The sequence below is a fragment of the Strix uralensis genome, chromosome 3 (genome assembly GCF_047716275.1).
Source record: "Strix uralensis isolate ZFMK-TIS-50842 chromosome 3, bStrUra1, whole genome shotgun sequence".
Taxonomy (NCBI): Eukaryota; Metazoa; Chordata; class Aves; order Strigiformes; family Strigidae; genus Strix; species Strix uralensis.
In genome coordinates, this window is record NC_133974.1 from 4,031,357 (window position 1) to 4,053,013 (window position 21,657).

Sequence of the window (21,657 nt, forward strand, 5' to 3'; positions counted from 1 at the left end):
TGCACTGCCAGGGCTCCAGCTCACACATTTCCAGGCAGATCAGCCTCTGCCTGATGCAGGAGGCTTTCCCAGCCTCTCTGACATGGGAAGGGGCTTTCCAGTGCCGTTACTGCTGGACGGGAGGGGCTGTGCCGGGCCCTGAGCCGCCGGCCGGTACCCAACAGCCAGGAAGGTGATGTCACAGCAGCACGGTGACGGTACTGCAAGTGTGCTCCACACACGCATTGGTGTTGTCATTACGTCAAAGCACCGCAGTAATGACAATAAAACCACGTGTGTGGACGGCGGTGCGAGTGGGCCACGGAAACCCCAGCAGTGACGTGCCCCCCTTCATCCCCCACGGGCTGCCCCCCCTCCCCGGAGTTGATGCTCACCCATTCATCTCCACGCTGGTGGCCCCGCGGGGATCCCCTCCACCCACCGGTGACATGTGACCACAGGTTCCCACGCAGCCATTCATCACACCACGGGGAAGACCCCTCTGTGCTGGGCTTTCACAGCTCCCCACCAGTTGAGAACTCCCGGATCAGGAAACGCAGAGCCCTGATATTTTAGGCTCAATTATCTTGATTTTGGCAGTAAAGCTGAAGAGGGGTGTAGGATGCTGACCCATACTGTATTTTCAGTGCCCTCCCTGGGACATTTCTGTCCCCTGCATCAGGAATCCACCATGCACACGCGGTGGCACAGACACGCATGGCATCATGCAAAGTGTGATGCAGGCACTCGTGTTCACATCCTGCGGCCCATGTTTCCCTAAAAATCCCAGTTCTGGGTAGATTTGGGATCCTGACTCTCCTCAAATCATGCCAGCACTGACCCTCTGCTCAGCCTCTCCCTCCTCCTCCTGCATCAGAGAACAAAGTGCTGCTCCACGCACCTCTGCACCCACGGCTCTGTCCTTGAGGAAGTTGTTTGTATTTATTTTCATTTGGTCCAAAAAAAAAAAAAAAAAGAAAAGAATAAAAAAGAAAAAAAGAAAAAGTAATAACATTTGGAGGAGGGGGCGGTCAAAAAGGATTTAGAAATGCACCTGGAGCATCGCTGAACCATGATGCTCTTTGGACACCCTTCTCCCACGCAGTAGTACCTGCCCTTTGGGGGGGGGGGGGATGTAGACGAGGGGAGTGGTGACATTTTAGGACCACTGTCGTCCTGTAAACAGATGTGACGTCTGTTTAGGAAAATGTCTCTGAAGGTGTGACAACAGACTTTGATAATTCGGGGGCGGGGGGGTGGTAGGCAAAGCAGGGCCCCCTCCAACTCTGACACCTTCCTGCCCACATGCTCCCTCAGTTGTGGTGTGTGTGTGTGTGGGGGTTGCCCCGCTGGTTCCCCCCCTCAGCTTTGGGGTTGGTTACCCACAGTCTCCTGTGGGGTTTCCTTGGGCTGGGATGTCCTGACAGGTGGGCAGGGGTGCAAGGGGGTGCAAGGTGGTCCTGGAGTGAGAAGTGCAAGGCTAATATGGGGGGGGGGGGGGGGGGGGGGCAGGATCAGTCCCCGGGGAGGGAGAGCTGATTCATCCCACCCCCTAGCACTGCTCCACCGGGGTTTGGTGCTCAGGAGACCTCCCCAGATCGGAGGAGGGCAGGAGCGGGCAGGGAGGGGGTCAGCAGCATCCCGCCTCCTCCCTTCATCCCCAACCCCCCCCTCAAAGCTGGGCGGGGGGAGGCGGGTGCCCTCCGGCGCGGTGCCACCCCGGGATATCTCCGCAGGGCTCCTCGTCCCCCTCCCCACCACCCCACCTCCGGCCAGCTCCCCCCCACCCCCGATGGGCCTGATTCTGCCGCGCTGCCCCCCAAAAAACAGGGGTGCAGCCGGGCCCAGTCCCCTCGGCTTGGGACTCCCCCTTCCACCTCCCACATCGCACCGGCTGCTCTAATATAAGACAGCGCCGTGCAAACCCCGCCGGCTGCACCTCCACGTCCCCTATACCTATAGATCTATACCTACAGATATATACCGCCCGCAGATGCCCCCCAGCCGAGGACACTGGTATTTTGGAGCCCGGTTGCTCCCCCCTCCGCTGCCCCGGGATGGTCCGTCCCCTCCCGCAGCCCGTAAAGCCCAGACCGCCCCCCCCAGACCCCTTCCCGGCTGGCGGCCAAGCCATGGAATAAATAAAATATTTAAAAAAAAAAAAAATCAAAAATACCCGTGCACGCTTGGCACAGCAGCTGCCGGCTGCGTTTATCCCTTTTGCTCTCCTAAAACTTGCCTGCTGGTTTCTTTTTTTTTTTCCATTTTTAAACCGGTTTTTTTGGTGATTTTTTTAAAAATTCAATTTTCAGTGCAGCCCCGCGGAGAAAATTTTAAATCAACTTTTCCCCTTCTCTCTCTACCCTCAGCCCCAATGCCTAATGTGGCTTTGTTTTTTATTTTTTTTTTGTTGTTTTTTGGGTTTTTTTTAATTTGTTTGTTCACTGCCACTCGCGGGTGCATCTATCAACACCCCGAGGTTTAACTCTAAAACCGCCGCGGCATTAACTTCGATGCGGGAAAAAATTCAAAAAGGCGTCGTATGGGTTTATTTCCTCCCTGAGGGGGGAAGAAGGGGCTGGAAGGGAGAGTGGAAAGGCCGAGGTGTGTTCCGCAGGACTATTTTCAGCCAGATTTCGTTAACTGCTTCGCTTTGCGGGCGAAGGCAGGAAAAAAAATCTCCGAGTGCAGAGCCGGGATTTTTTTCTTGTCGCTGCGTTCTGCTGTGTCCCATCCTCTGCTTTTTTTTCGGGATAAAAAGGGTCTGAAATCCATCCTCTCCCTCCCGGCTGTTCGTTTACACCAGGCTGGGGGTCGGTTCAGCTCCTCACAGCATTGATTTTTCGGGGTGCGCACCCCCCCACCCTTAGTGCTCAGCACTAAGGACCGATATTTTCCCGCTGAAAGAGGCTGGATCCGGCCACGCACACGCAAAACCGACCACGGAATTTCTTTTTGTGCTGTTTTTCCTGGAAGAGGCAAAGCCAAGGCAGGTCCTTGAAATCGTCTCTGCTCCTGGTAGAGCTGCTCGGGCGGTTTAAATCAGTTTTAATTGGATTTTTGCCCTTTTTTTTTGTTTGTTTGTTTGTTTGTTTTTTTTTTTTTTTTTTTTTTTTTAAGGAAGGCGCTGATATTCAGTAGGAATTCAACGAAGCTTCAGCAAAACCCAGCTTCGGTAGAGAAAATCTCCAGGGATTTTGCAAGGCGTGGAGAGGGAGATGTGTGTCCGAAACCCAGCACATCTGGATACGCAGCTGCTTTGGGAGAAGAAAAAAAAAATAATAATACATCGACATATTTAATTCTCCCTTTTTTCTCTGCATGCCGATAGCCCTATGTTCATAAACATATTTTTATATATATATACACATGCACACAGCGTGGTATAAATTACACTGTATATTTAGGAAGGGAAGAATATACATTTTTATATGTAACACACGTTCCCGTGTCTAACATGCATTAAGTCCCATCTATATGCAACGTTTGTATCGGTATGTATAGAATTACATACTTATTATTACATACATCTTTCCCCCTTGTGCTTAAAGTATAAATAGCTGCAACACACACAGCAGCACCTTTCCGATCTTTCTCCGTGCCGTTTTTATCCGCCTGTAATTTTATTTCTATAGGCGCCTATAACCACCTTCGTGCCTATATTTGTGTATTTGTCCGGATTTAGCTTTAGCCGCATTTTTACCCTCTGCCGGTGCACACACGCATCCCCGCCGAGCTGGACCCCCCGTTTTTTGGGGTCTCCCGCCACATAGTCCCTGTGCCCCCCCACCTCGGGTGCCCCGGAGTAACCGGGGGGGGGCTGCGGGCGGCTCCGGGGCGGAGGATGGGGAACCCCATGTCCCCCAGGACCCGCTCCCGGCCTCGGGGCATCCCCCCTTCAATAAATCGCTTCCCCCCCCCCCCCTTTTTTTTTTTTTTATCCTTGCTCCCTCCACCTATTTCATACAGAGATTTTTCATTTCGTCGGAGATTTTTTTTGTCTTTCCGAGCCCCAAAAGCCGCTGCCAGTCGCACCCCCCAAATTTCCAAGGGGAACCCCGGAGTCGGGCTGTAGGAAATATTAAGGATGTGAGCGTTATTCCCGGGGAGCAGGGCTGGGGGACACCTCCCCCGGGGGCTGTCACAGGCTGGAGCCACCCCAGGGAGAAATGAGTCCCCGGGAGAGGGCGGCGGTGGGCGCTGAGCCCCCCCGTGGGCTCAGTGCCCAGTGGGACCCCACATTGCAGCGGGGTGCAGCCGGCTCTGGGCTGTCCCTGCGCTGACCCGGCAGCCTCTGCAGCACACAGGGAGGTGGTGGGGGCAAGAGATGGGTGTCCAGTTTTGGGGGGGGGGGGGGGGGGACACCCCCAAACAGACTGGGGTGGAGGGGAGAGCAGCTGTGACCTCTTCACTCTGCTTGGACCATGAAGGATTTGGGGCAGGAGTTTGGAGAAATCCCGCCTGGGCAATATCCCTAAGGAAGGGGGGTGCCTCCAAAGGGCTTGGGGGGTGTCGTGTTCTGCCCCCCCCAGGAAATATCCCTTATTATTTCTGTGAGCTGGGCATGGGTGTCCCTCTGGGTGCGTGGGGAGGTGCGGAGCAGGGCTGCCCGGCTGGACTTTGCCTGCAGCATGGGGGCCGGCCGTGTGGCCATGCCCGGGCTGGTGGTTTGATTTTATTATTTTATTCCTTTTTTTTTTTTTTTTTTTTTTTTTTTTGCACAGCAATGAAACCTGGCGCCCGGCTGATGGTGCAACAGATACCAGCCACCCCCTCTGCTTAACCCCCCCCCCCTTCCTCCTTTCCTCCCATCGCCGCCCATTTCCACGTGACGTGGGCAAACCAGTCAGCGAGTGGGACTGGGGAGTCTGGACACACTGGGGAGCCAAGGTGGGGGGGGAGACAGAACCCCACTGCCCCTAACCCCCCCACACGAAGCAGGAGCAGGCAGGAGCCAGGCATCTTATAGCCCTCTGCCTTCCCCGCAGCGAGGGGGTGTCCTGACCCACGGCCTTGCCCCCCCTGCACCCTTTGCCCCCCAGCACTGAAGGTGGGTAGCGCTTCTCTGTCCCCTCGCTCCTCTTCCTCGCTGTCACGCTGGGACTCCGGAGAGTCCCTTCCCACAGGTCTCCCCTGAAAGCTTCCTCCTACTGTCTCCTTAGGCTTGAAAACGGACTTGATTTTGCTTTTTTTGGTTCATTTTGTTATTACCATCATTACTATTACTATAGGCAGGAGGGGAATTCACTTCTTTCTCCCCTTCTGCGGTTCCTGCTCCTCTTTGGAGAGTCCTGTGGAAACATTCCATCCTAGGCCAGTTACACGCACACAAACCAACCTCTCCTCCATCCCTTGGGTTTCGGGGGGAAGCAAAGCTCCCTTAAACCCCCTTCTTCCCGGCTTGCTTCCATCCTTACCCCTTCCCAACGCTGCCTCCAGCTTCTCCCCCTTTCCTCGTTCGCCTGCCGGTCTCCCGCTGTCCTCCTGGTATCAGTCCTTATCTCCTGGTTATCTCTGCTGCTGCTAAATTCAGCCCAGCGGAGGGGTTCAGCCTGGGGAATCTGCTAGTTAAATCTAAATCAGTCCCGAGAGTTATTTCTCTGGCCATAATTCCCCCCCTATCCAGCCCTTCTCGGGGTGTGAGATGGTTTTCTAGGATCCCTGCACGATCTGCAGAGAAAACAGCGTCTCAGATAATTTCACCTCCTTCCCAGATCCTCCTTGGGAAGGGTATTTCACCCCGACCACCCTCCACAAGTGTTTTTTGTGGTGTCACCATCACAAGCCACATGCAAGGCCCCGATGGCATCCCACAGCCTGCACCATGACGAAAAATCAGCCCCTCCCCCCCAACCTCCCCCCCCAACTCAAAGGAGCCCAAATCAGAAACTAAACCAAAGCACCCATCGCGCCAACCCAGCCCCATGGCTCTGGGAAATGCCTCCCCACCCGGACCCACCGCACCCCCGGTCCCCAGTGGGTCACCCCGCTGGGCTTCCAGCTCCCCACGACGGAAAAGCGTGGAGGGGGCGTGTGTGGATTAAAAACACCCGGGAGGGGGACTTTTGTGGGTGCTGATAGGGGTCTGCTTCCCACATGCCATCACTTGCAAGTGGGTCTGCAGCATTAATGGGGGGTGCAGCGGTTATTGCCCCCCCCCTCCCCTTTTAAGCACCCCCCCTCTCCACGCGTGGCTAGTCTTTACGGGGTGCGGACACGCGTGGGGTGGGCGCCGGTTGGGAGGGTCGAGCTAGCCTTCCTCCTCCTCCTCTTCTTTCCCCACAGCCTGCCTAATTTAATTCTCCCCCCCTTCCCAACACCCCCGCCCCGCCGCAGCTTCAGCCCCCCCCCCCCCAGCTGCCAGCCCCACATCAAACGCCGGCCTCGGGGGCCATTAACAACTTAAAGCACCGATCGTACCTGCGGGACAAAGGTTTTTTGCTCCAGGCCCTAGGAGAAAGCATCGCTGTCTCTCACCTTCCAGGCTGTGTACCCCCCTCTTTTCATCTCCCCCCCCCCCCCCCCCCCGGACTGCTCTAACCTCCTTATCTCCTTCTGCATCCCCGGCCGCATCTCCCCCTGCCTCCCCCGGAGGTGTTGTTGGACGGGGCGGGGGGGGGGGGGGAGAAGAAAGGCGGGGAGGAGACTGACCGAGGGTTTTAAGCAGCCCAGCCCCATCGTGGAGGGGGGGGGGGGGGGCGGGAGGTGATGGATGGAGCCCGGTGGGAGAAGCTAAATCCAGGCGGGAGCTAAATCTCTCCTCCGGAGGGACCTGGACTTCTTCCTTGGGGTGTCGAAGCGGTGGCCGGACCTGCTGAAGGTGGGGAAGGTGGGTGGTGGGGAAGGGTGGGGGGGGTGGGTGGTGGAGGAAAATTGCATATCTGGTGGTGGCTTGGTTTTGGCTGGAAGGCTGTACCCACGCGAGACCGCTCCGGCCACCGCTCACCGCAGGGGAAAGTGGAGCCTGGGGTTTTTCACCCGCTCCCCGTCGCTCTGGATTGTGGCCGGGGACCCGGCTGGGGTTTGGGGAGGCCCGTCACGAGATGTACCAGAGTTTAGCCATGGCAGCTAACCCCGGCCCTCCGGCGTACGAGGGGGCAGGTGGCTTCATGCACAGCGCGGCCGCAGCGTCCCCCGTCTATGTGCCCACCACGAGGGTCACCTCCATGCTCCCCAGCCTGCCGTACCTCCAGAGCAGCGGCTCTTCCCAGCAAGGCAGCCCCGTCTCCAGCCACTCCATCTGGACTCAACCCGGAGCCGAAAGCGCCGCTTACAACCCCGGATCTTCTCACCCTTCCGTGTCACCTCGGTTCTCCTTCTCCACCAGCACCCCCATCCCTGCCACCTCTTCCCGGGAAGCTGCGGCGGCTTATGGCAGCTCCTTGAACCTTTCTGCTAACGGGAGGGAGCAGTACAGCAGGGGCTTCGGCAGCTCCTATTCCAGCCCCTACCCGGCTTATATGAGCCCCGAAATGGCCACGACCTGGACTTCCTCGCCCTTCGACAGCCCCATGCTGCACAACCTGCAGAGCCGAGGGACGCCCGCAGCCGCCCGCCATGCCAACATAGGTAAGCGCAGCCACCGCTGGGATAGGGGAGGGAGGCTTTCACCCCACCGCCGCCCCCTTCCCCCAAATTTCTGTGCACGCACCCCTATTTGAGTAGGGCGAGGAGGCGCGAAGGGCAGGATGGAGAAATTCAGCATACTTGGGACGTTGCTGCCAGAACCGCTGCAAAACATGGGGGTCCCCATGGTGCTGGGGTTGCCCCCCTCTTGTGCACACACTTTGTCTGCAAAACCACCATTTTAAAATATCCTCACGGACCACGTTTGCTAAAAAATAAGCATAATTTAGGATAGGCCTGGAGCAGCAAGAAATGATGTGCCGAGCTCTTGGGAAAGGGTTTGCTGGCTCCACAAATAGCTCCGAGGGGATTTAGGGGCTGTGATGGGGGTGACCACGGTGTGCAGGACACGATGCTCCGTGGGTGTGCAGGCAGCCCCTTCCCTGGCTTGCTTTAGGTGTAAAATGGGGACAATTTATTTGGAAAATGAGGAAATCAAAGTTTGGCCTGTGAATCCCAGACATTCACTTTGGGCTGTTTTATGTTACGAGGTTTTTTTAATTTTTAGAAAGGTTGGTTAGGCTAGAAAAAGGGAAAGCAAAGGGAAATTTGGTGCCGAGGGGGGGGAGATGTTGGAGAAAGAGAAAAAGAAATGCATCCACATTTATTATCACACTTTTGGGGGAACTGACAGGCACATCTGAACAAACCAGCCCCGTATTTCAGTGTCTCCTTGCCCCCCCAAATTTTGGTCTCTTGTGCCGATCCTGATCTCGGAGCCTTTAATTTCATTAAGCGACCCTGGGTCCTACAACCAGAAAACAGACTGAATGGCTTAAAATATTGCTTTTATATTTTGTATGTCAGAAGAGGGAGAAAGGTAGAGAGAAATGCAGGGTACATCTTTGCATCGTGGTTTCATAAATCCTTTTTTCCTCCCCGCCTTCTCTCCATGAAGGTATTTCTGTTGGCTTCGGGGTCAGGGTTAACAAAGAAAATGACTCAAATTTGTCTGCAGATACATTTTAAGATTGCGTTCTTTAACCTGAATTTTGGAGGGCATTTTTTCCATCGTGTCTAACAAGATTTGCTTTATCTTTAACATGACTTTAAGATGTTAAAGAAAGGAAAGTTTAGCGTCAGTGCAGGCTTGGCCTTGTCAATGCGTTTTGCTTTTCTTTGAGCATTATGAAATTGCTTAAAATGGGGAACAGATTATCTGTAAGGATGGTTTTGGCCAACCAGGCAATGTTTTTGGGAAGCCATGAGAAGATAGGAAGAATAGGAAAAAAGCAGGATGAACTGGATAATCAAATAATAACTGAATATTAACAACAAGGACATATGGACATTCGTATTTGACTACCGTGCCATCTCTTCCTTGGGAAAAAAAAAAATCACCTTTTTGCAGTAGTCTCAAAAGGTCTCTTAGTAATAACAATAGCTTAAAACCAAAATAATGCAAATGATGAATTGCAGTTGCAGAAATACCCAGCAGCTTTTAAGGTGCTAGAGATTGAGTGTAGTGATTTGGGGGTTTCAAGCCCTGCCTTGAGCAGCAGTTTGCATTGCAGGTCTTGCAGCCTGCCTTTTGGTGGCAAAAAGTGGTTTTTATCTGGGCTTTTAAATAGCACCGGGAAGATGGGATGCATTGAGCCAGTCCAGAAAACATTAGTGGTCGCTAAGGAAGGAGGAAGGAGCTGGGACCCCTTTCCATCGCCAGGTCCTGATCTGGGTGCGGGATTCACAATATCGCCTCGGGCATTGCCGAGGGCAGTGCGGGAGAAACCATGGGATTGATTTGCGTGGGTCTAATTATGTCTCTGCCTTGAGTGTGGAAAAAGCACTTGGGTTTTATATAAAAAGTGGTTGGGTTTTGGTTAAAAAAAAAAAAAAAACCAAACCTGTCTGGAAGCTGGTGAGTTTTAAATCCAGGAGTAAAATGGATTTTTCGGAAGGCAGCTCCCCCGGTAAGTAGTTTAAGGTCCAGACCTGCCCCTTTCCCTCTTCTCCCCGAGTCGGGATGTGGCCACTGTTGGGCTGCTCCCAGCCGGGTCCCTCTCGACGCCGGGGTGATGCTTTGCTCAGGCCGTGGGTATCGAGGAGGTTGTGTGAAGCATGTCAAGGTTGGCTGGTCATTTCTGAGCAGGGAAAAGGGTTTTTTTTTTTCGATGAGAAAGAGTGAAAAGTCCTGATGGGCTAAAAAACTGAAGGCACTGAAAGATTTAGTGGGAGGGAAACACCATCGTGGATTGCACCCATCACAGACCCGCTTTAATAACACATTTGAGCCTGGCTCAGCGTCCGAGCAGTCCCTGGCACAGTGAAGCCCAGACTCCTTCCTTTGCCTTTCCTTAAGACTAAAGATATTTTTATTCACTGCACAATGAGGAATCCCAGGGTGGAAGCAAAATCCTTCACACAAGACCATATTAAATCAAGTGATTTTTGCAGCGTTCTCATCTCCCTCCAGTGATTTTTCTTCCTGGAGAACTGTCACCTTTGGATAGTGCTAATTGCAGAGCATGCCTGGGATCATTAGAATCTTAATTATTATCATTTTTTAATAATGACGATCAAGCCTATGCAGGTGTAGCTGGATACGCAGGCACAGACATGCAGTCTATGCAATTTGGCGTGGCATTTTTCCCCGCTGTAAAGCAATGCACTGGGGAAAGAAGTTTAGTGAAACTGTATACAAAGGTGATAGAAAATGGAAAAAGCAGTAAGATCCTTATTTCTACTAATTTCTTCTAATAAGAGGAATTTTGGCCTGGGTTAAAATGTGCCAATGCAGCCCTGTGGTACAAAGTGGGAAGGATGGGTGAGTAAATCACATGGGCCTATGTGAAAAACTTTCCCTGGTCTGAGCTCAAAATGCTGAATTTGGGCTTTTCAGGGCAAGTTTGGCAAATTATTTCATTACCCTGAAGGGCAGGATCAGACCCAGCAGGGCCGAGGCCATGAACTTGCTCCAGGCATTCCCTGGGATGGCGTTACAGTGAATTCCCGACTTAATGAGGCATGAAAAGGACCCGCTGCAAAGTCGCCTCTCAGGACACTTCCCTGCCAGTGCCAAAAACCTCTTGAAAACTGTCCTAAAATTAGCAGCTTGCCCATTCCCCCTTCCCCAGGCAGAGGGGAGCGGGGATCGAGGGTGTCATGGAGCCCGAGCGCACCCAGCCCGCTGCTGCTTGTGCCTCCTGGCTGTCTCCAGGCTGGGGATGAAGGGCTAGATCCTGGTTTGCCACCCCCACCCGCCGTAATTTTGCTTTTTGCAAAAAAGCAGTGGGGTTTTTCTTTCTCTGTGGCATTGAGGAGGTTGATGTGGTTGGGAGAAAATCAGGGAGAGGGGCTGTGGGGCATTTCTGATGGGTGCTTTGCATTTTGTATTGACTAAGTCGAAGTCAGGGTTCCCCGAACAGGCACGGTTTGAACACAACAGCAGCATCTGGGAAGATCAAAGCCTGGAGCAGACGCTTGGTTGGAAAATGTCTTCTCCACTGCTGGTGGGGGAGAGATTGTGAACCAGATCTTAAGCTTTCCCATAGGGATGCTAAGAGATTTGCCCTGTAGCGTCCCCAGGCCGGCATTTCCAGTGACTCATCGGCATTTGTTACAATCCTCTGCCCTACAAGCAGCTCCTGACCTTCCCCACACACCTAAGGATGAGGTGGCTGCTCCCCATGGGGCAGTGGGCGATGGGGGGAGCCCAGAATCTCTGCTGTCCCTGCCCTTGCAGGGATGGGGCCGTAGGATGGAGGGATGGGGCCACAGGATGGAGGGATGGGACTGTAGGATGGAGGGATAGAGCCATAGGACGGAGGGATGGGGTCGTAGGACGGAGAGATGGGGTTGTAGGATGGAGGGATGGGGCCGTAGGATGGGGGCATGGGGTCGTAGGACGGAGGGATGGGGCCATAGGATGGAGGGATGGGGCTGTAGGACGGAGGGATGGGGCCATGGGACGTGTCTGTATTTTGCACGGGACCCTACTTCCCCCGTTTTGCAAGCGGTTGCATTTCTCACCTCGGCTCCGCCGGCGGGGAAGGTTGGCCCAGGGCTTTGTTCCCCCCCGCAGGTTTCAAGTCACCTTCTGCTCTCCCGCCTAATTTAATTGTCACCAGTCAGTCTGGGATTTGAGATGAAACCCACAGAATTAGGGTTTCTAATCTTTGAGCAAGATCAAGCTCAAATACACAACTGATTATTACCCCCCAAACCTCCAAACAGTGTATTTTAAATTATAAATAATGCAATAATAATAATAAAAATATCACCAAGATGGGCACTATATCACCCTTATTAATAACACAGTTCCTTAATTGAAAATTGCACTCTATTACTGCATGCGTATGTTGTATAGAACAGCCATGGTGTATTATATAATACATTATAAATCCACATAAATTTTTCTAAAGTAGTGAAACTTAAGGCAGTGGACAGTGGAACTGAATCTAAGACTTTATTAAGCCAGGATTAGTTATTTTTCTCCTCCGCGCATGCACTCATGTACGTGTCTTTATCCCTGTAACAATATCGGCGATATTTTTTTTAAGAGACAGCCTATATTTCGCTCTCTCCATATTTATTTCCACCAGTTTTGAGGGAAAGAGGCAAAATCCTTGGAAAAAAGATGAGCGTTTATCAGGCGGTGTTTCCCAAAGGAAATTGGGCCCGATCCTGCTGCCTCTGTGATCTTCTGAGGATGGAAAAATCTTGGCTCGGCAGGCAGAGAGAGGCTCCCCAAAACTGGTTATTCCAAACGCAGCTGGGTATTTTGAATGGGCAAACCATCTCACTCTGAAAAATTAAGGATGCACTGAAAAAAAACACCAGCAAAACACCAACCAGCAAATAAAATCCCAAAATGGGTGAAAAAGCACCTAGGCAGTGAGACGAGCAAGTTTTTGTGCCTGAGGGTCGGCAGTCTGTTGCTGCTGGGGGAGGATGTGTGCAGGGGCTGTTAAAATACGGGTGCAAAAATGTAATTTTAAGGAAAATCTAATTAAAAAAAAATTGATAGTGTAGTCCCGAAACCTGCAGAGACCTCGTTTCTCATCGGCACAGGGCTCTGAGCTGAAATTTTTGCTCCTCAAGAGCCGCAGAGCTTTGCATGCGTAGGAAAAAGAGGTGCAAATACAATATATCATCTTTCAGAGGTTTTGTTCCCAAATTCACACACCGGCCCGGTGTGTCCTTCCCTCCTTACAATCTCCTTATTGAAAAGGAGGCACAGAAATGGGATATTCGGGGATCTCCCCCTGCTCGGCGATGCTCCTGGGGGCGTAGGGCAGAGGAAGGTAGGGGGACGCAGCTGAACATCTCGTGTCCTTTGAGGTTTTTGTAACCCTATTATAAAAAGACTTAACGAAGCGTCTGCCTCCCATTTGGGGCTCACCGCTGCCTGCGAAACCAGGCAGAGATCTGTGTCGAGAGCTCAGACCATGGGCTTAAAGCCTCTGGCTTTGCTCACGCTGGGAGGGCAGAGGCAGAAATGCAGATTTTTTTGCTGGGATGGCCACGCCAGCCCCGTCTTACAGCAACGTGTGATCCCCGAATAACGTGATTACGCTGCCAAAACCCCTCAGTCATAATGGCAAGGTTGAGTTGTTACGGGTCCAGCTTGCTTTTTGGGGGGGATGTGTGTAATTATGTCTGAAGGACTGTAAAAAGGGAGATTGGAAATGCCAAATATTCACCTTGTAGATGGATCCTGAACTCACGCTGCTGTCTGGCAGGAGGGTGTAAATACGCCTTTGGTGTGCCAGTGTGAAATGCTGCTTAAATAACCAGGGAAATATGCGAGAATGTGCTCTTACCTCCAAAATTAAGCCAAATTATAAAAGCAAATTTCGTTACAATGTTGGATTGAGGGTTTTTATATTTTGGGAAGGAAGAAAAATACCTTGTGGGTCCCCTTTGCGGGGCAAAAACCTTGCAGCTGTCTTCAATAACATCCAGCATCACAGCAAAATATTAAAATCTCTTTGGCCTTTACAAGTCTTCCCCACATCATCGGTCACAGTGACCGGTCTAAGCTGTAAATACATCTGTAATGACAAATTAAACCCAATTATCTGCCATGTCTGAGCAGTGAGGTCTTTATACACGGGTGCTTACACGTGCGTGACAGCGCTTGAAAATAATTCGATCATCATTGGCTTCGCAGCGGCTGGTAAAAGTGGTATTAAAGGCTCTTTGAAAAAAACCCCTGTGTTTCTGCCGTGCCGAGCGATGCTGTTGTAAGGTCTCAAATGGCAGAATTTTTTTTTTTTTTTGTCCCCCTTGCAGTTTTTCCAGAAGGCCACTTGCTGCAGGGTATGCTTGGATTTGCAGCATTCCCCCTGCTATTGCACCCTTTTAAACACTCAGGGCATTCAGTGCTGATTTCTCTTTCAATATGATAAGCTGGAGCTGGATTTTCTCATCCCCACAAAAGCGCAGGCAGGCAAGCACTGGGTCTGCTAGGAAAGAAGATCTGGGCAGAGATTTTTGAAGCTGGATGTAGATCTGACCCCGCCATCAGCGCTGAAATGTTTCAGCTTTCAGGTTTTGGCAAGGTCTGGGTTTTAAAGCCAAGTTTGGGGCAGTGTCAACTGGAAGTGAAAATAATTTTTCTTTTCCAAGAAGTGCCCGGTAATTATTTTTTTCTCAATTATTTGCTGGCACAGAGGGTTTTTTTGCTAATTACGTGGACACCTAAATGTGGGATGTACCCATTGCTTGTGGGGGAGCAAAGCTGGGTCCTTCCCATGTCTTTCTGCTGTTTCCTCTGTCTTTCTAAGGCCAATCCTGCTCTTTTGCCCAGGCAAGGCTTGCAGGATCAGAATAAAACAAAACAAAAACCCCCCACCTTCCTGAAACTACCCCTGTTTTAAAGCAAAGGGAGGTTTGCCTGGGGCCGATGCAGAATCAGGGCCATGAAAGAAGCTTCCATAGGGAAGAAACGCAGCCCTGTGCAAATTATTTGGAGACCTACAGGTTTTCTTGTGGAAGTGAAGCTTCCAAAGCCAGCAGGACCTTTCTTTTTCCTTTCTGGAAAGTGGCCACTTAGTTTATATTTTGCAGCATGAAAGGATTTGTGCTTTTTTTTTTTAATTATTTTTAGTAACCCGTAAAGCTTGTGAGCCCCTTATCGGAGCCAGCTGGGCTCGAACAGCTCGCGCCAGCCTTGGGAAGGCACTCGGAAACTCGTTTTATTTGTGAAAGAGGAACAAAATAATTCATGGAAAGTCAAGGAAAAATAAGTTTTCCACTAGAGGTGGGGTGAGGGCAGCTGGATGAAGGATGCAGCGGCGCTGATCTCCCGTCTCCAGCAGGGACTGGTACTGGACGCTTCTGAATCTGGGATAACAAAATCACTGCCTGGAAATGTTTCCTTCTAATCCCTGGGAATTAAGTCGGTGTCTGCCAGGGGAGCATTTCAGGAGAGGTCCCGTGGTGGGACGCTGCTGCCTGCTCTTGCTCTTCTTCCCAAAACTCAGCCATTTTCCTGCGGTCGATGCTTCCAGCCGCAGCATGGTGTATTTATGGGGGGCCGGGGTAGGGCTGGGTGCCTGCTGCTATCAGGATCTCCTAAAAGGTTAAAACCCAAGCCCAGCAGAAGGGGTTGGAGACAGAAACAGAGCCGGGGGAGGGAGAAGGAGACCACACTGCTCCCTCAGAGCATGATTTTCCCAATTCTTGCGTGTTTTTTTTTTCACAGCTCCTGCTTGCACAGTGCTCTCTGGCTGTGTCTATATTTAAGCAAGTTCCAGGTTGTTCTCTGGCCTTGAGGGCTGGGGGAGTGGGCAGTCTCCTTTGACTCTGCAAACATCTCCAAACAGTCTGGGAGACATGTCCCTCTTGTCTGCTTCTCAGCTGCTTCCTTCTGGCTGTTGCCAGCCATTGTGCCTCCACGAGCCTCAGTTTTCCTTCAAGCTCCAGCTTCTGGAGTCATGTTATCCTACGTCAGGCTCTGGTTTTGCAGGCAGGGAAAGAGCAGCTTTTCTGGACAAGAGAAAAGCTGGGAAACCCTGATTCTTATGTGCTGAAACTCTAGAACAGACAAAAAAATAACTTAATATTTATTATTTAAACTCCTATGTGTTTCCAAGCCAGGCTCTTGAGTTTGCAAGCCAGGTAGCCATCATTATTTAATACTCAGGGCTTGCAGTGCTGGAGCTGTAGAAAATCAGCGAGGCGGTGAGTCCCAGACATCAGGACTCCTCCGAATGACATGTTTGGCCCCAGATGTCTGAGATTATTTTGGGAAGGGAGTGCTGGCCCCAGGGCCTGGCTGCTCAGGGGACTGGCTGCTGGGAAGGACTCTGAGTTGGGACATGCCTTGGTGATGTGGAGCATGAGAGGGGCAGCTGGCTTGGGGGGATGTCTCCTCCTCACGCTCCCCTGGGCTGGGAGGATGCCCTTGATCCTGGTCACACCTGAGGCTTTTCTCCAGGGGCTTCCCACGTTCGGTCCTTCTTTGCTTCCATGGGGCGGATTATCGATGCTGTGATTTGCCCTGACCCTCTGGATGTGAAGATCTGGCCTCGAGGGTTTTTCCAGTTCCCAGCACAAGCAGGACCACAAGCAGGAGGGTGAAATCCCTCTCGCACCCCCCTCCCTTCACCCTCAGACAGAAAAGGGTCTCACTTCGGCAGGGCTACCTGCCCGGCCCACTGCCTGCCCCACTGCCCGCCCTCCCCAACCATTTCTATTCCTAAACCAACATCCCAGTCAGACCCTGTCACCTCCCTTGACGCGAAATCAATAACAACGGGTGAGCAGGTTAATTATAATCACAAAATAAACGCCGCGGTCTCAAAGTTCACTCAACTTCAGCAGCGTTTCAAAACGAGTGGACGACGCCAAGAAACTTTCATTGATTCCTCCGGGGCAGGTGTGGGAGTTTGAACCTGTCCCCAAGCTGATCTTGATTCGAGACCTACTCAATTTTCTTCCTTATCTTGACTTTCGCCTATCTTATAATGCCTGTTATTTTAGATAAAAAGTCCAATCAATTGAGTTAGAAAAACTGCAAGTTATATGTTGCCCTGATAAGTTCAGTACCTGCCGTTTTATTGGCCTGGGCTGCAGTTTCTGTGCGAACTGACCTTTGCAGATGCTTTATCGGCAGCTGGGAGAATCGCTCCATCCTCCTGCCCCGCTCAGGGGTTGAGTTGACTTAACATTCAGAATAACTAATAAAAGAGGAAAAGAGAAGGGTCAGGGGTTAGACAAACTGGCTGTCCCCTATAACGTGATGAACCGTAGTAAACACCTTTTTGTTTGTCCCTGGCTGGGGTCCCGTAGGGAGGCCAGGATCTGGCCTAACTTATTTTCGTATAACTCCTCTGGGTGGGTTTTATCAGTGTAACACCTCCGAACTGGAGTCAGAGCCTGTGTCTAAATCCATGTGCTAAAGAAAACTGGGGCAGAGGTTTGGATATGCACATGATCATCAGTATTGGTTAGTGCTGTCATGCTCAGGGCTTAGACGTGTGGAGCAGTATATACCCTACATATTTCATATATTCCTACATGTGGAATATATATATATAAAGTGAGTTTTTTAATATATATGGGGGTGTGTGTGTTATATTTGTGCACATATATATAAATATATATATATACACACACACACAAAATTCTATATATCTATGTTCTATATACCCATAGAATAATAAATCTAATAACAAAACCAAAGAGAATTGATTCGAGGTGACTCCTAGCTTGCTACAACAGCATTCTTAAGGACATGCTATAGGTGTACATATACAAATATATACTTTTATATATATACATACACATGTATAATACACAGACATATGATAACAATAATACAGTTAATTGTATTCCTACAAGCAGGATGTTGCCCATTTGACTTGGATAAATGTCCTTCCTTCTGATCTGCACTAGTCTGGGTTAAAAAAAACAACAAACTTTGATCTTTTGGAGTTGCAGGATTGTGGAAATGCAGGTTGGAAGATCTCTAGTCCAGCCTCCTGCCTGAAGCAGGACAACTACTAGAAGTGGCTGAGGTCAGCTGTGGTTTTATCTGCATGAGGCCTGGAAAAGCCCAGGGATGGAAATTCCCCCACCTCCTAATGAAAATGCTTTTCCTAATGCCCAGCCTGCGGTTTGTGCTGCGTCCCTTGTGCCTTCTCCCACTATTGAGAAGAGTTTGGCTCTGTTGTCCGCATACATCTGGCTAGCTGGTGTCCTTGTAATGACCCCAAACAGCACCGATTTCCCTGGGCCAGAGCTGGCCCTGGCTTTGGTCCACCTGGTGCTGGAGTCACCTCTACAGACAGACAGATGGTCACCATCAGACAGACAGATGTTGCACTAGGACATATGACCACAAACCATTGTGTTCCTGTGGTTTAAGGAGTTTCAGCTCATCAGCTGCTCTGCAGGAGCCCGAGCAGGCCAAGAGCACCTGAAGGCTGCATCATGCTTGATGATGAACTAGTGCCAGATGCCAGCCATGGGAACCCAACAGACCATGCTCTTCAGTCGTTAGCATGGCCCCCGGCGTGGTCCAAGCACAGACCATCTCAGCCTGACCCAAGCATCTCCTGGTGCAGGTCCTTGGATATGACCACTGTAGACTGGGGTCTGAGAACAGCTGAACATGGCCAGACTTTGCTAGCTGGGCTCAGTGTCAGGGTTCAGCAGTTACCCAGTAACTGACCCTGGTTCACCAGTTACCCTGTAGCCATAAGGCCAGTTCCCATGGCTCAGCTGTGGAGCGGCAGCTTGGCGTTCCTCCACAGCACACCTGCTTGTGGTCCCTTCTGGGTATGTCAGACACGGCTGTGCATGTCAAAGGTGATCCATTACCTGTGCCCAACTCAGAAACAGCTGCCCAGGTGGGATCATGGTATTGCAAATCCCAAGCTTTTCTGATCCTCTCCATTATTTTCCCCATTGTCCCTTACCCTGAGGTCATCAAAGAAGAGCTTCTGGTAGGGCACGTCCATTTGGAGATGGGACATATTTCAAGGAGGATAATGCTGTAGCTGTTTTTCCTTTGCCAAAAGAGAGAAAGACCATTTCCAGGTGCCTTCTGCCAAGCAGACCCCAGGCTGTGGATGGCCCCATCCTGGCCATTCCCTGGGATCTCCATGGTAATCTAAGATTTGTTAAAAAATATTTGGACAGTTGATAAGCAGAGGAATCTCCTGTTTATCAGAAGAGCCTCAGATATTTACAAGTGTAAGAATTGTAAGTAAGAGTAAGAAAGGGGAGGTCACCTTGGAGGGTGAGATCAGGCATGCTTCCCATCAAAAGAAAGCAGACCTTGGAGTTCACTCACACAGGACAGTCAGCAGAAGTTGCTGTTGGCCACCAGGTTGCTATCAAAGAGGTGGCCAGTAAGTGCTATGACTGAAAGCACCCTACATCCTTGGGGATGTTTGTGTGCCTGTCTTCTGTACAGCAGACTGTGTACCTTCTGGATGTGGGACATAGTACTTCAGTGTGTGGGTCGGCAGTCTCTCCACTCAGCTCTGGTACAACCACTGGGCTTGATGGTCTGGTGGTTCTGGTGTGCTGGAGAGCTGTCAATGCTTTTCCAAGCAACCAGGCTGGCCAGTCCCCCAGGACCATCTCCTGCCCCTTCCCACAACAGGCAGTTTGTTTGAATCTGCTTTAGAGGAATCCAGCCTGTTTCCACCCACCCTTCTTCCATTCACTGCTTGTCTCCACATCTATGACTGCGGCCCTTGAAAGTTGTCCTGTTGCCTGTGCGAGTGAGACAGGGAAGAGCCTTTCCTCCTTCTCATGGGAGAAGAACAGTGTTGCAAGGAGATGAAAAGCCTTGCTCAAGGGAATCCTATTGCAAAGCCAAGACCGAACTCAAATCCAGGCCCAGGATTTGACCAACCTTCCCATCGTGTCCCTCTTGCACATGATCTCAGCTGGTCCCTTGGCTCCTTCTACCTCCACTGTCCTTCGAACTGGGGAAAACATATCCATGAAGGAAAGGAGTATTCTTGGCTGTTGGCAATGGTGTGTGCCACAGACCTTGGCTTGCCGCAGGCAGAGGAGGGAGCTTTGCAGGGGAGGGACGCAATGTTCCTTTTGCCTTGATGTGAAACATTTGGCCTGGGAAGGGTTGCGCAGGAACAGTCTCGCTGTGGTGTTTCACAAAGCACGGAAAAAAACAGGTTTCTTCGCCTTTTTGAAAGCAGCATGTGGCTCAGCCAGATTTTAGGTTGAATGTTTCCTAAGCAATAAGTAGGATCTTTAGGTTTGCAGGGGGAAAACTGTTTGGTCTGGTCAGCCAACTGAGTAACCAACCATTTTCTGCCCTGTAGATGTGTCAGATAAACCCCAAAACACTCTGCGACAGCGTTGAGCCATTTCTGTGAAGCTTCACAATGATGCATTTTGCTTCAAAATGTGTTTCTTGTTAACAGTGAGGAATTTACACCCCTTTCCATTTCCTGCAGATCAGCAATCACACAGGTGATGTTCCCTGTGAATCCAGATCAGAGCACATTCCCACCAGCAGCCAATCCAGTGGTGGGCACTACTCAAACAGGCACTGTCCTGCTCTCCCCATGTCTAGGTCTCCTTATTCTCTAAAATAGTGGGGCCCCAGATGAATTTCCTCCAAATTCTGTCAGAGGGGAAACAGGCAGAGAAGAGGAAGGAGGGAAAAAGCCAATGGGGAGAACCTGTTTTTACAGAAACACCTTCGACTCTATTAGCTGAAGGGTAAGATAATGCACATGGGCTTTCTGATCCCAGTCTGTGTGTCAAGCTGATGATGTCCCCATCAAAAAAGGAAAGGGTCACTGACAGCTTTCTTTTGACTGCACATGTCTCTCATGCATAAAATTGGGCTCTTTTATTTACAGTTGCTCCCAGCCCCTTCTACTTTTTTTTTTTTTTTTTTTTTTCTCCTTGCTTTTTGTTGTTGTCTTCCTTTCCAGTTCAGCCCTGCTCTGCCACGGTACTGGACCAGCCAGCACTTTTAACTACTGTGATCTGACCAGGAACCTTTTGGTGGATTTTTCCCCTTGAAACTTCAGCTTCTGGAGCCATGCAATTCATGGGAGCATCTCAATCCATTCAAAAGAAATAGATGTGACTTGCAGCTCCAGTAGCTGCAGCAAAACGCCGATTAAAAGGACCCCTAAAGGTCTGAACTGTAGGAAGGAATTCCACACTGTCACTTTTTAATGGAAACAATCTTGGGATATGGGACAGACCATCCTTAGCAGCTGGCAATGGCAAATCCTGTTTCTCCCTGCCATGCTGTCATGGCTGTCCCTTGAAGCAGAAGGTGAGGATGTCTTGGGTGAGATCTCAGGGTGTCCGTGTGTCCAAGGGGCCAGAGTCCTTTGCCTCAGCTGCGAGTGCCCCTGAGACTCCATTTGGGATTTGTGTATACATAGGATCGTGGCTCTCACCTCTTATCATAACAAATTGTTTTAGGAAACTGGTTGTCTGCGGGGAAAACTGCTCTCAGTGTCTGTTTAGAGCCTGTAAGTGCCTGGCTGTGTTTGAAGGACAGTTTCTCCTTTGCTCAGTTGCTTCATTGGGTTGAGAAGACACTTCTGCAGGGGGAAATGTTGATATCAATTATCCTTCCAGTTGTAAACAAAACTCCAGTGCTATATTAATAGAAGTGTCCTTCCATTCCTCTTCACCCAGAGGGGGTGAAGGCAGGAGGGGGCTGGAGGGTAGAAAAAGGTAGATAACCTCGTTGTTTCTCATGCAGCTTGGTCTGACCCCAAATGAGTGCAGGGAGGGCTCTTTGTCCCCTTCTAGAGGCTGGTTTGGGAACAGAAACTTTTAAACTGGTTGCTGGCTCCAAACTGAGGGATTCAAAATCTCACTATTGGAGGTGCTTTTACTGTTATTATTCTTTTGGATCCTGATCCATCAGGTTTACGTGTTCAGGATGATCTCTCCAAGGTTAACAGATTTAGGGTTGTTAAGGAAGAGTCCAAACAAACCCAGAAAGTCTGGACTCAGGAATGGACATACTGTCAGGCTGGCAGAGTTGGGGTTAGCAGAGATGGTGGAAAGACCCAAAGAAGGCAGCTCAAACCACTCTTCAGACTCAAGCCCTGACAACCTCCCTCTGATCCCCAGCTGACTTGATTGCAA

General features: G+C 50.8%; 1 protein-coding gene and 1 long non-coding RNA gene across 2 annotated transcripts in view; one reads left to right on the top strand and one right to left on the bottom strand.

Moving 5' to 3' along the window:
- Positions 1 to 2,505: 2,505 nt before the first annotated feature.
- On the bottom strand, positions 2,506 to 6,538 carry LOC141940451 (uncharacterized). The gene is made up of 3 exons (XR_012627993.1): positions 6,400 to 6,538; positions 5,397 to 5,553; positions 2,506 to 3,233 (listed from the first exon to the last, which is right to left on the bottom strand). It is a non-coding gene; the product is annotated as an uncharacterized LOC141940451 (long non-coding RNA).
- Positions 6,539 to 6,906: 368 nt separating this feature from the next.
- GATA4 (GATA binding protein 4) overlaps positions 6,907 to 21,657 on the top strand; it is a 29,902-nt gene continuing 15,151 nt past the window's right edge. The window contains exon 1 of the mRNA XM_074861338.1: positions 6,907 to 7,548. Within this exon, the coding sequence (XP_074717439.1) occupies positions 7,023 to 7,548 (526 nt within the window). The 5' untranslated portion in view covers positions 6,907 to 7,022. The remainder of the gene's footprint in view (positions 7,549 to 21,657) is intronic.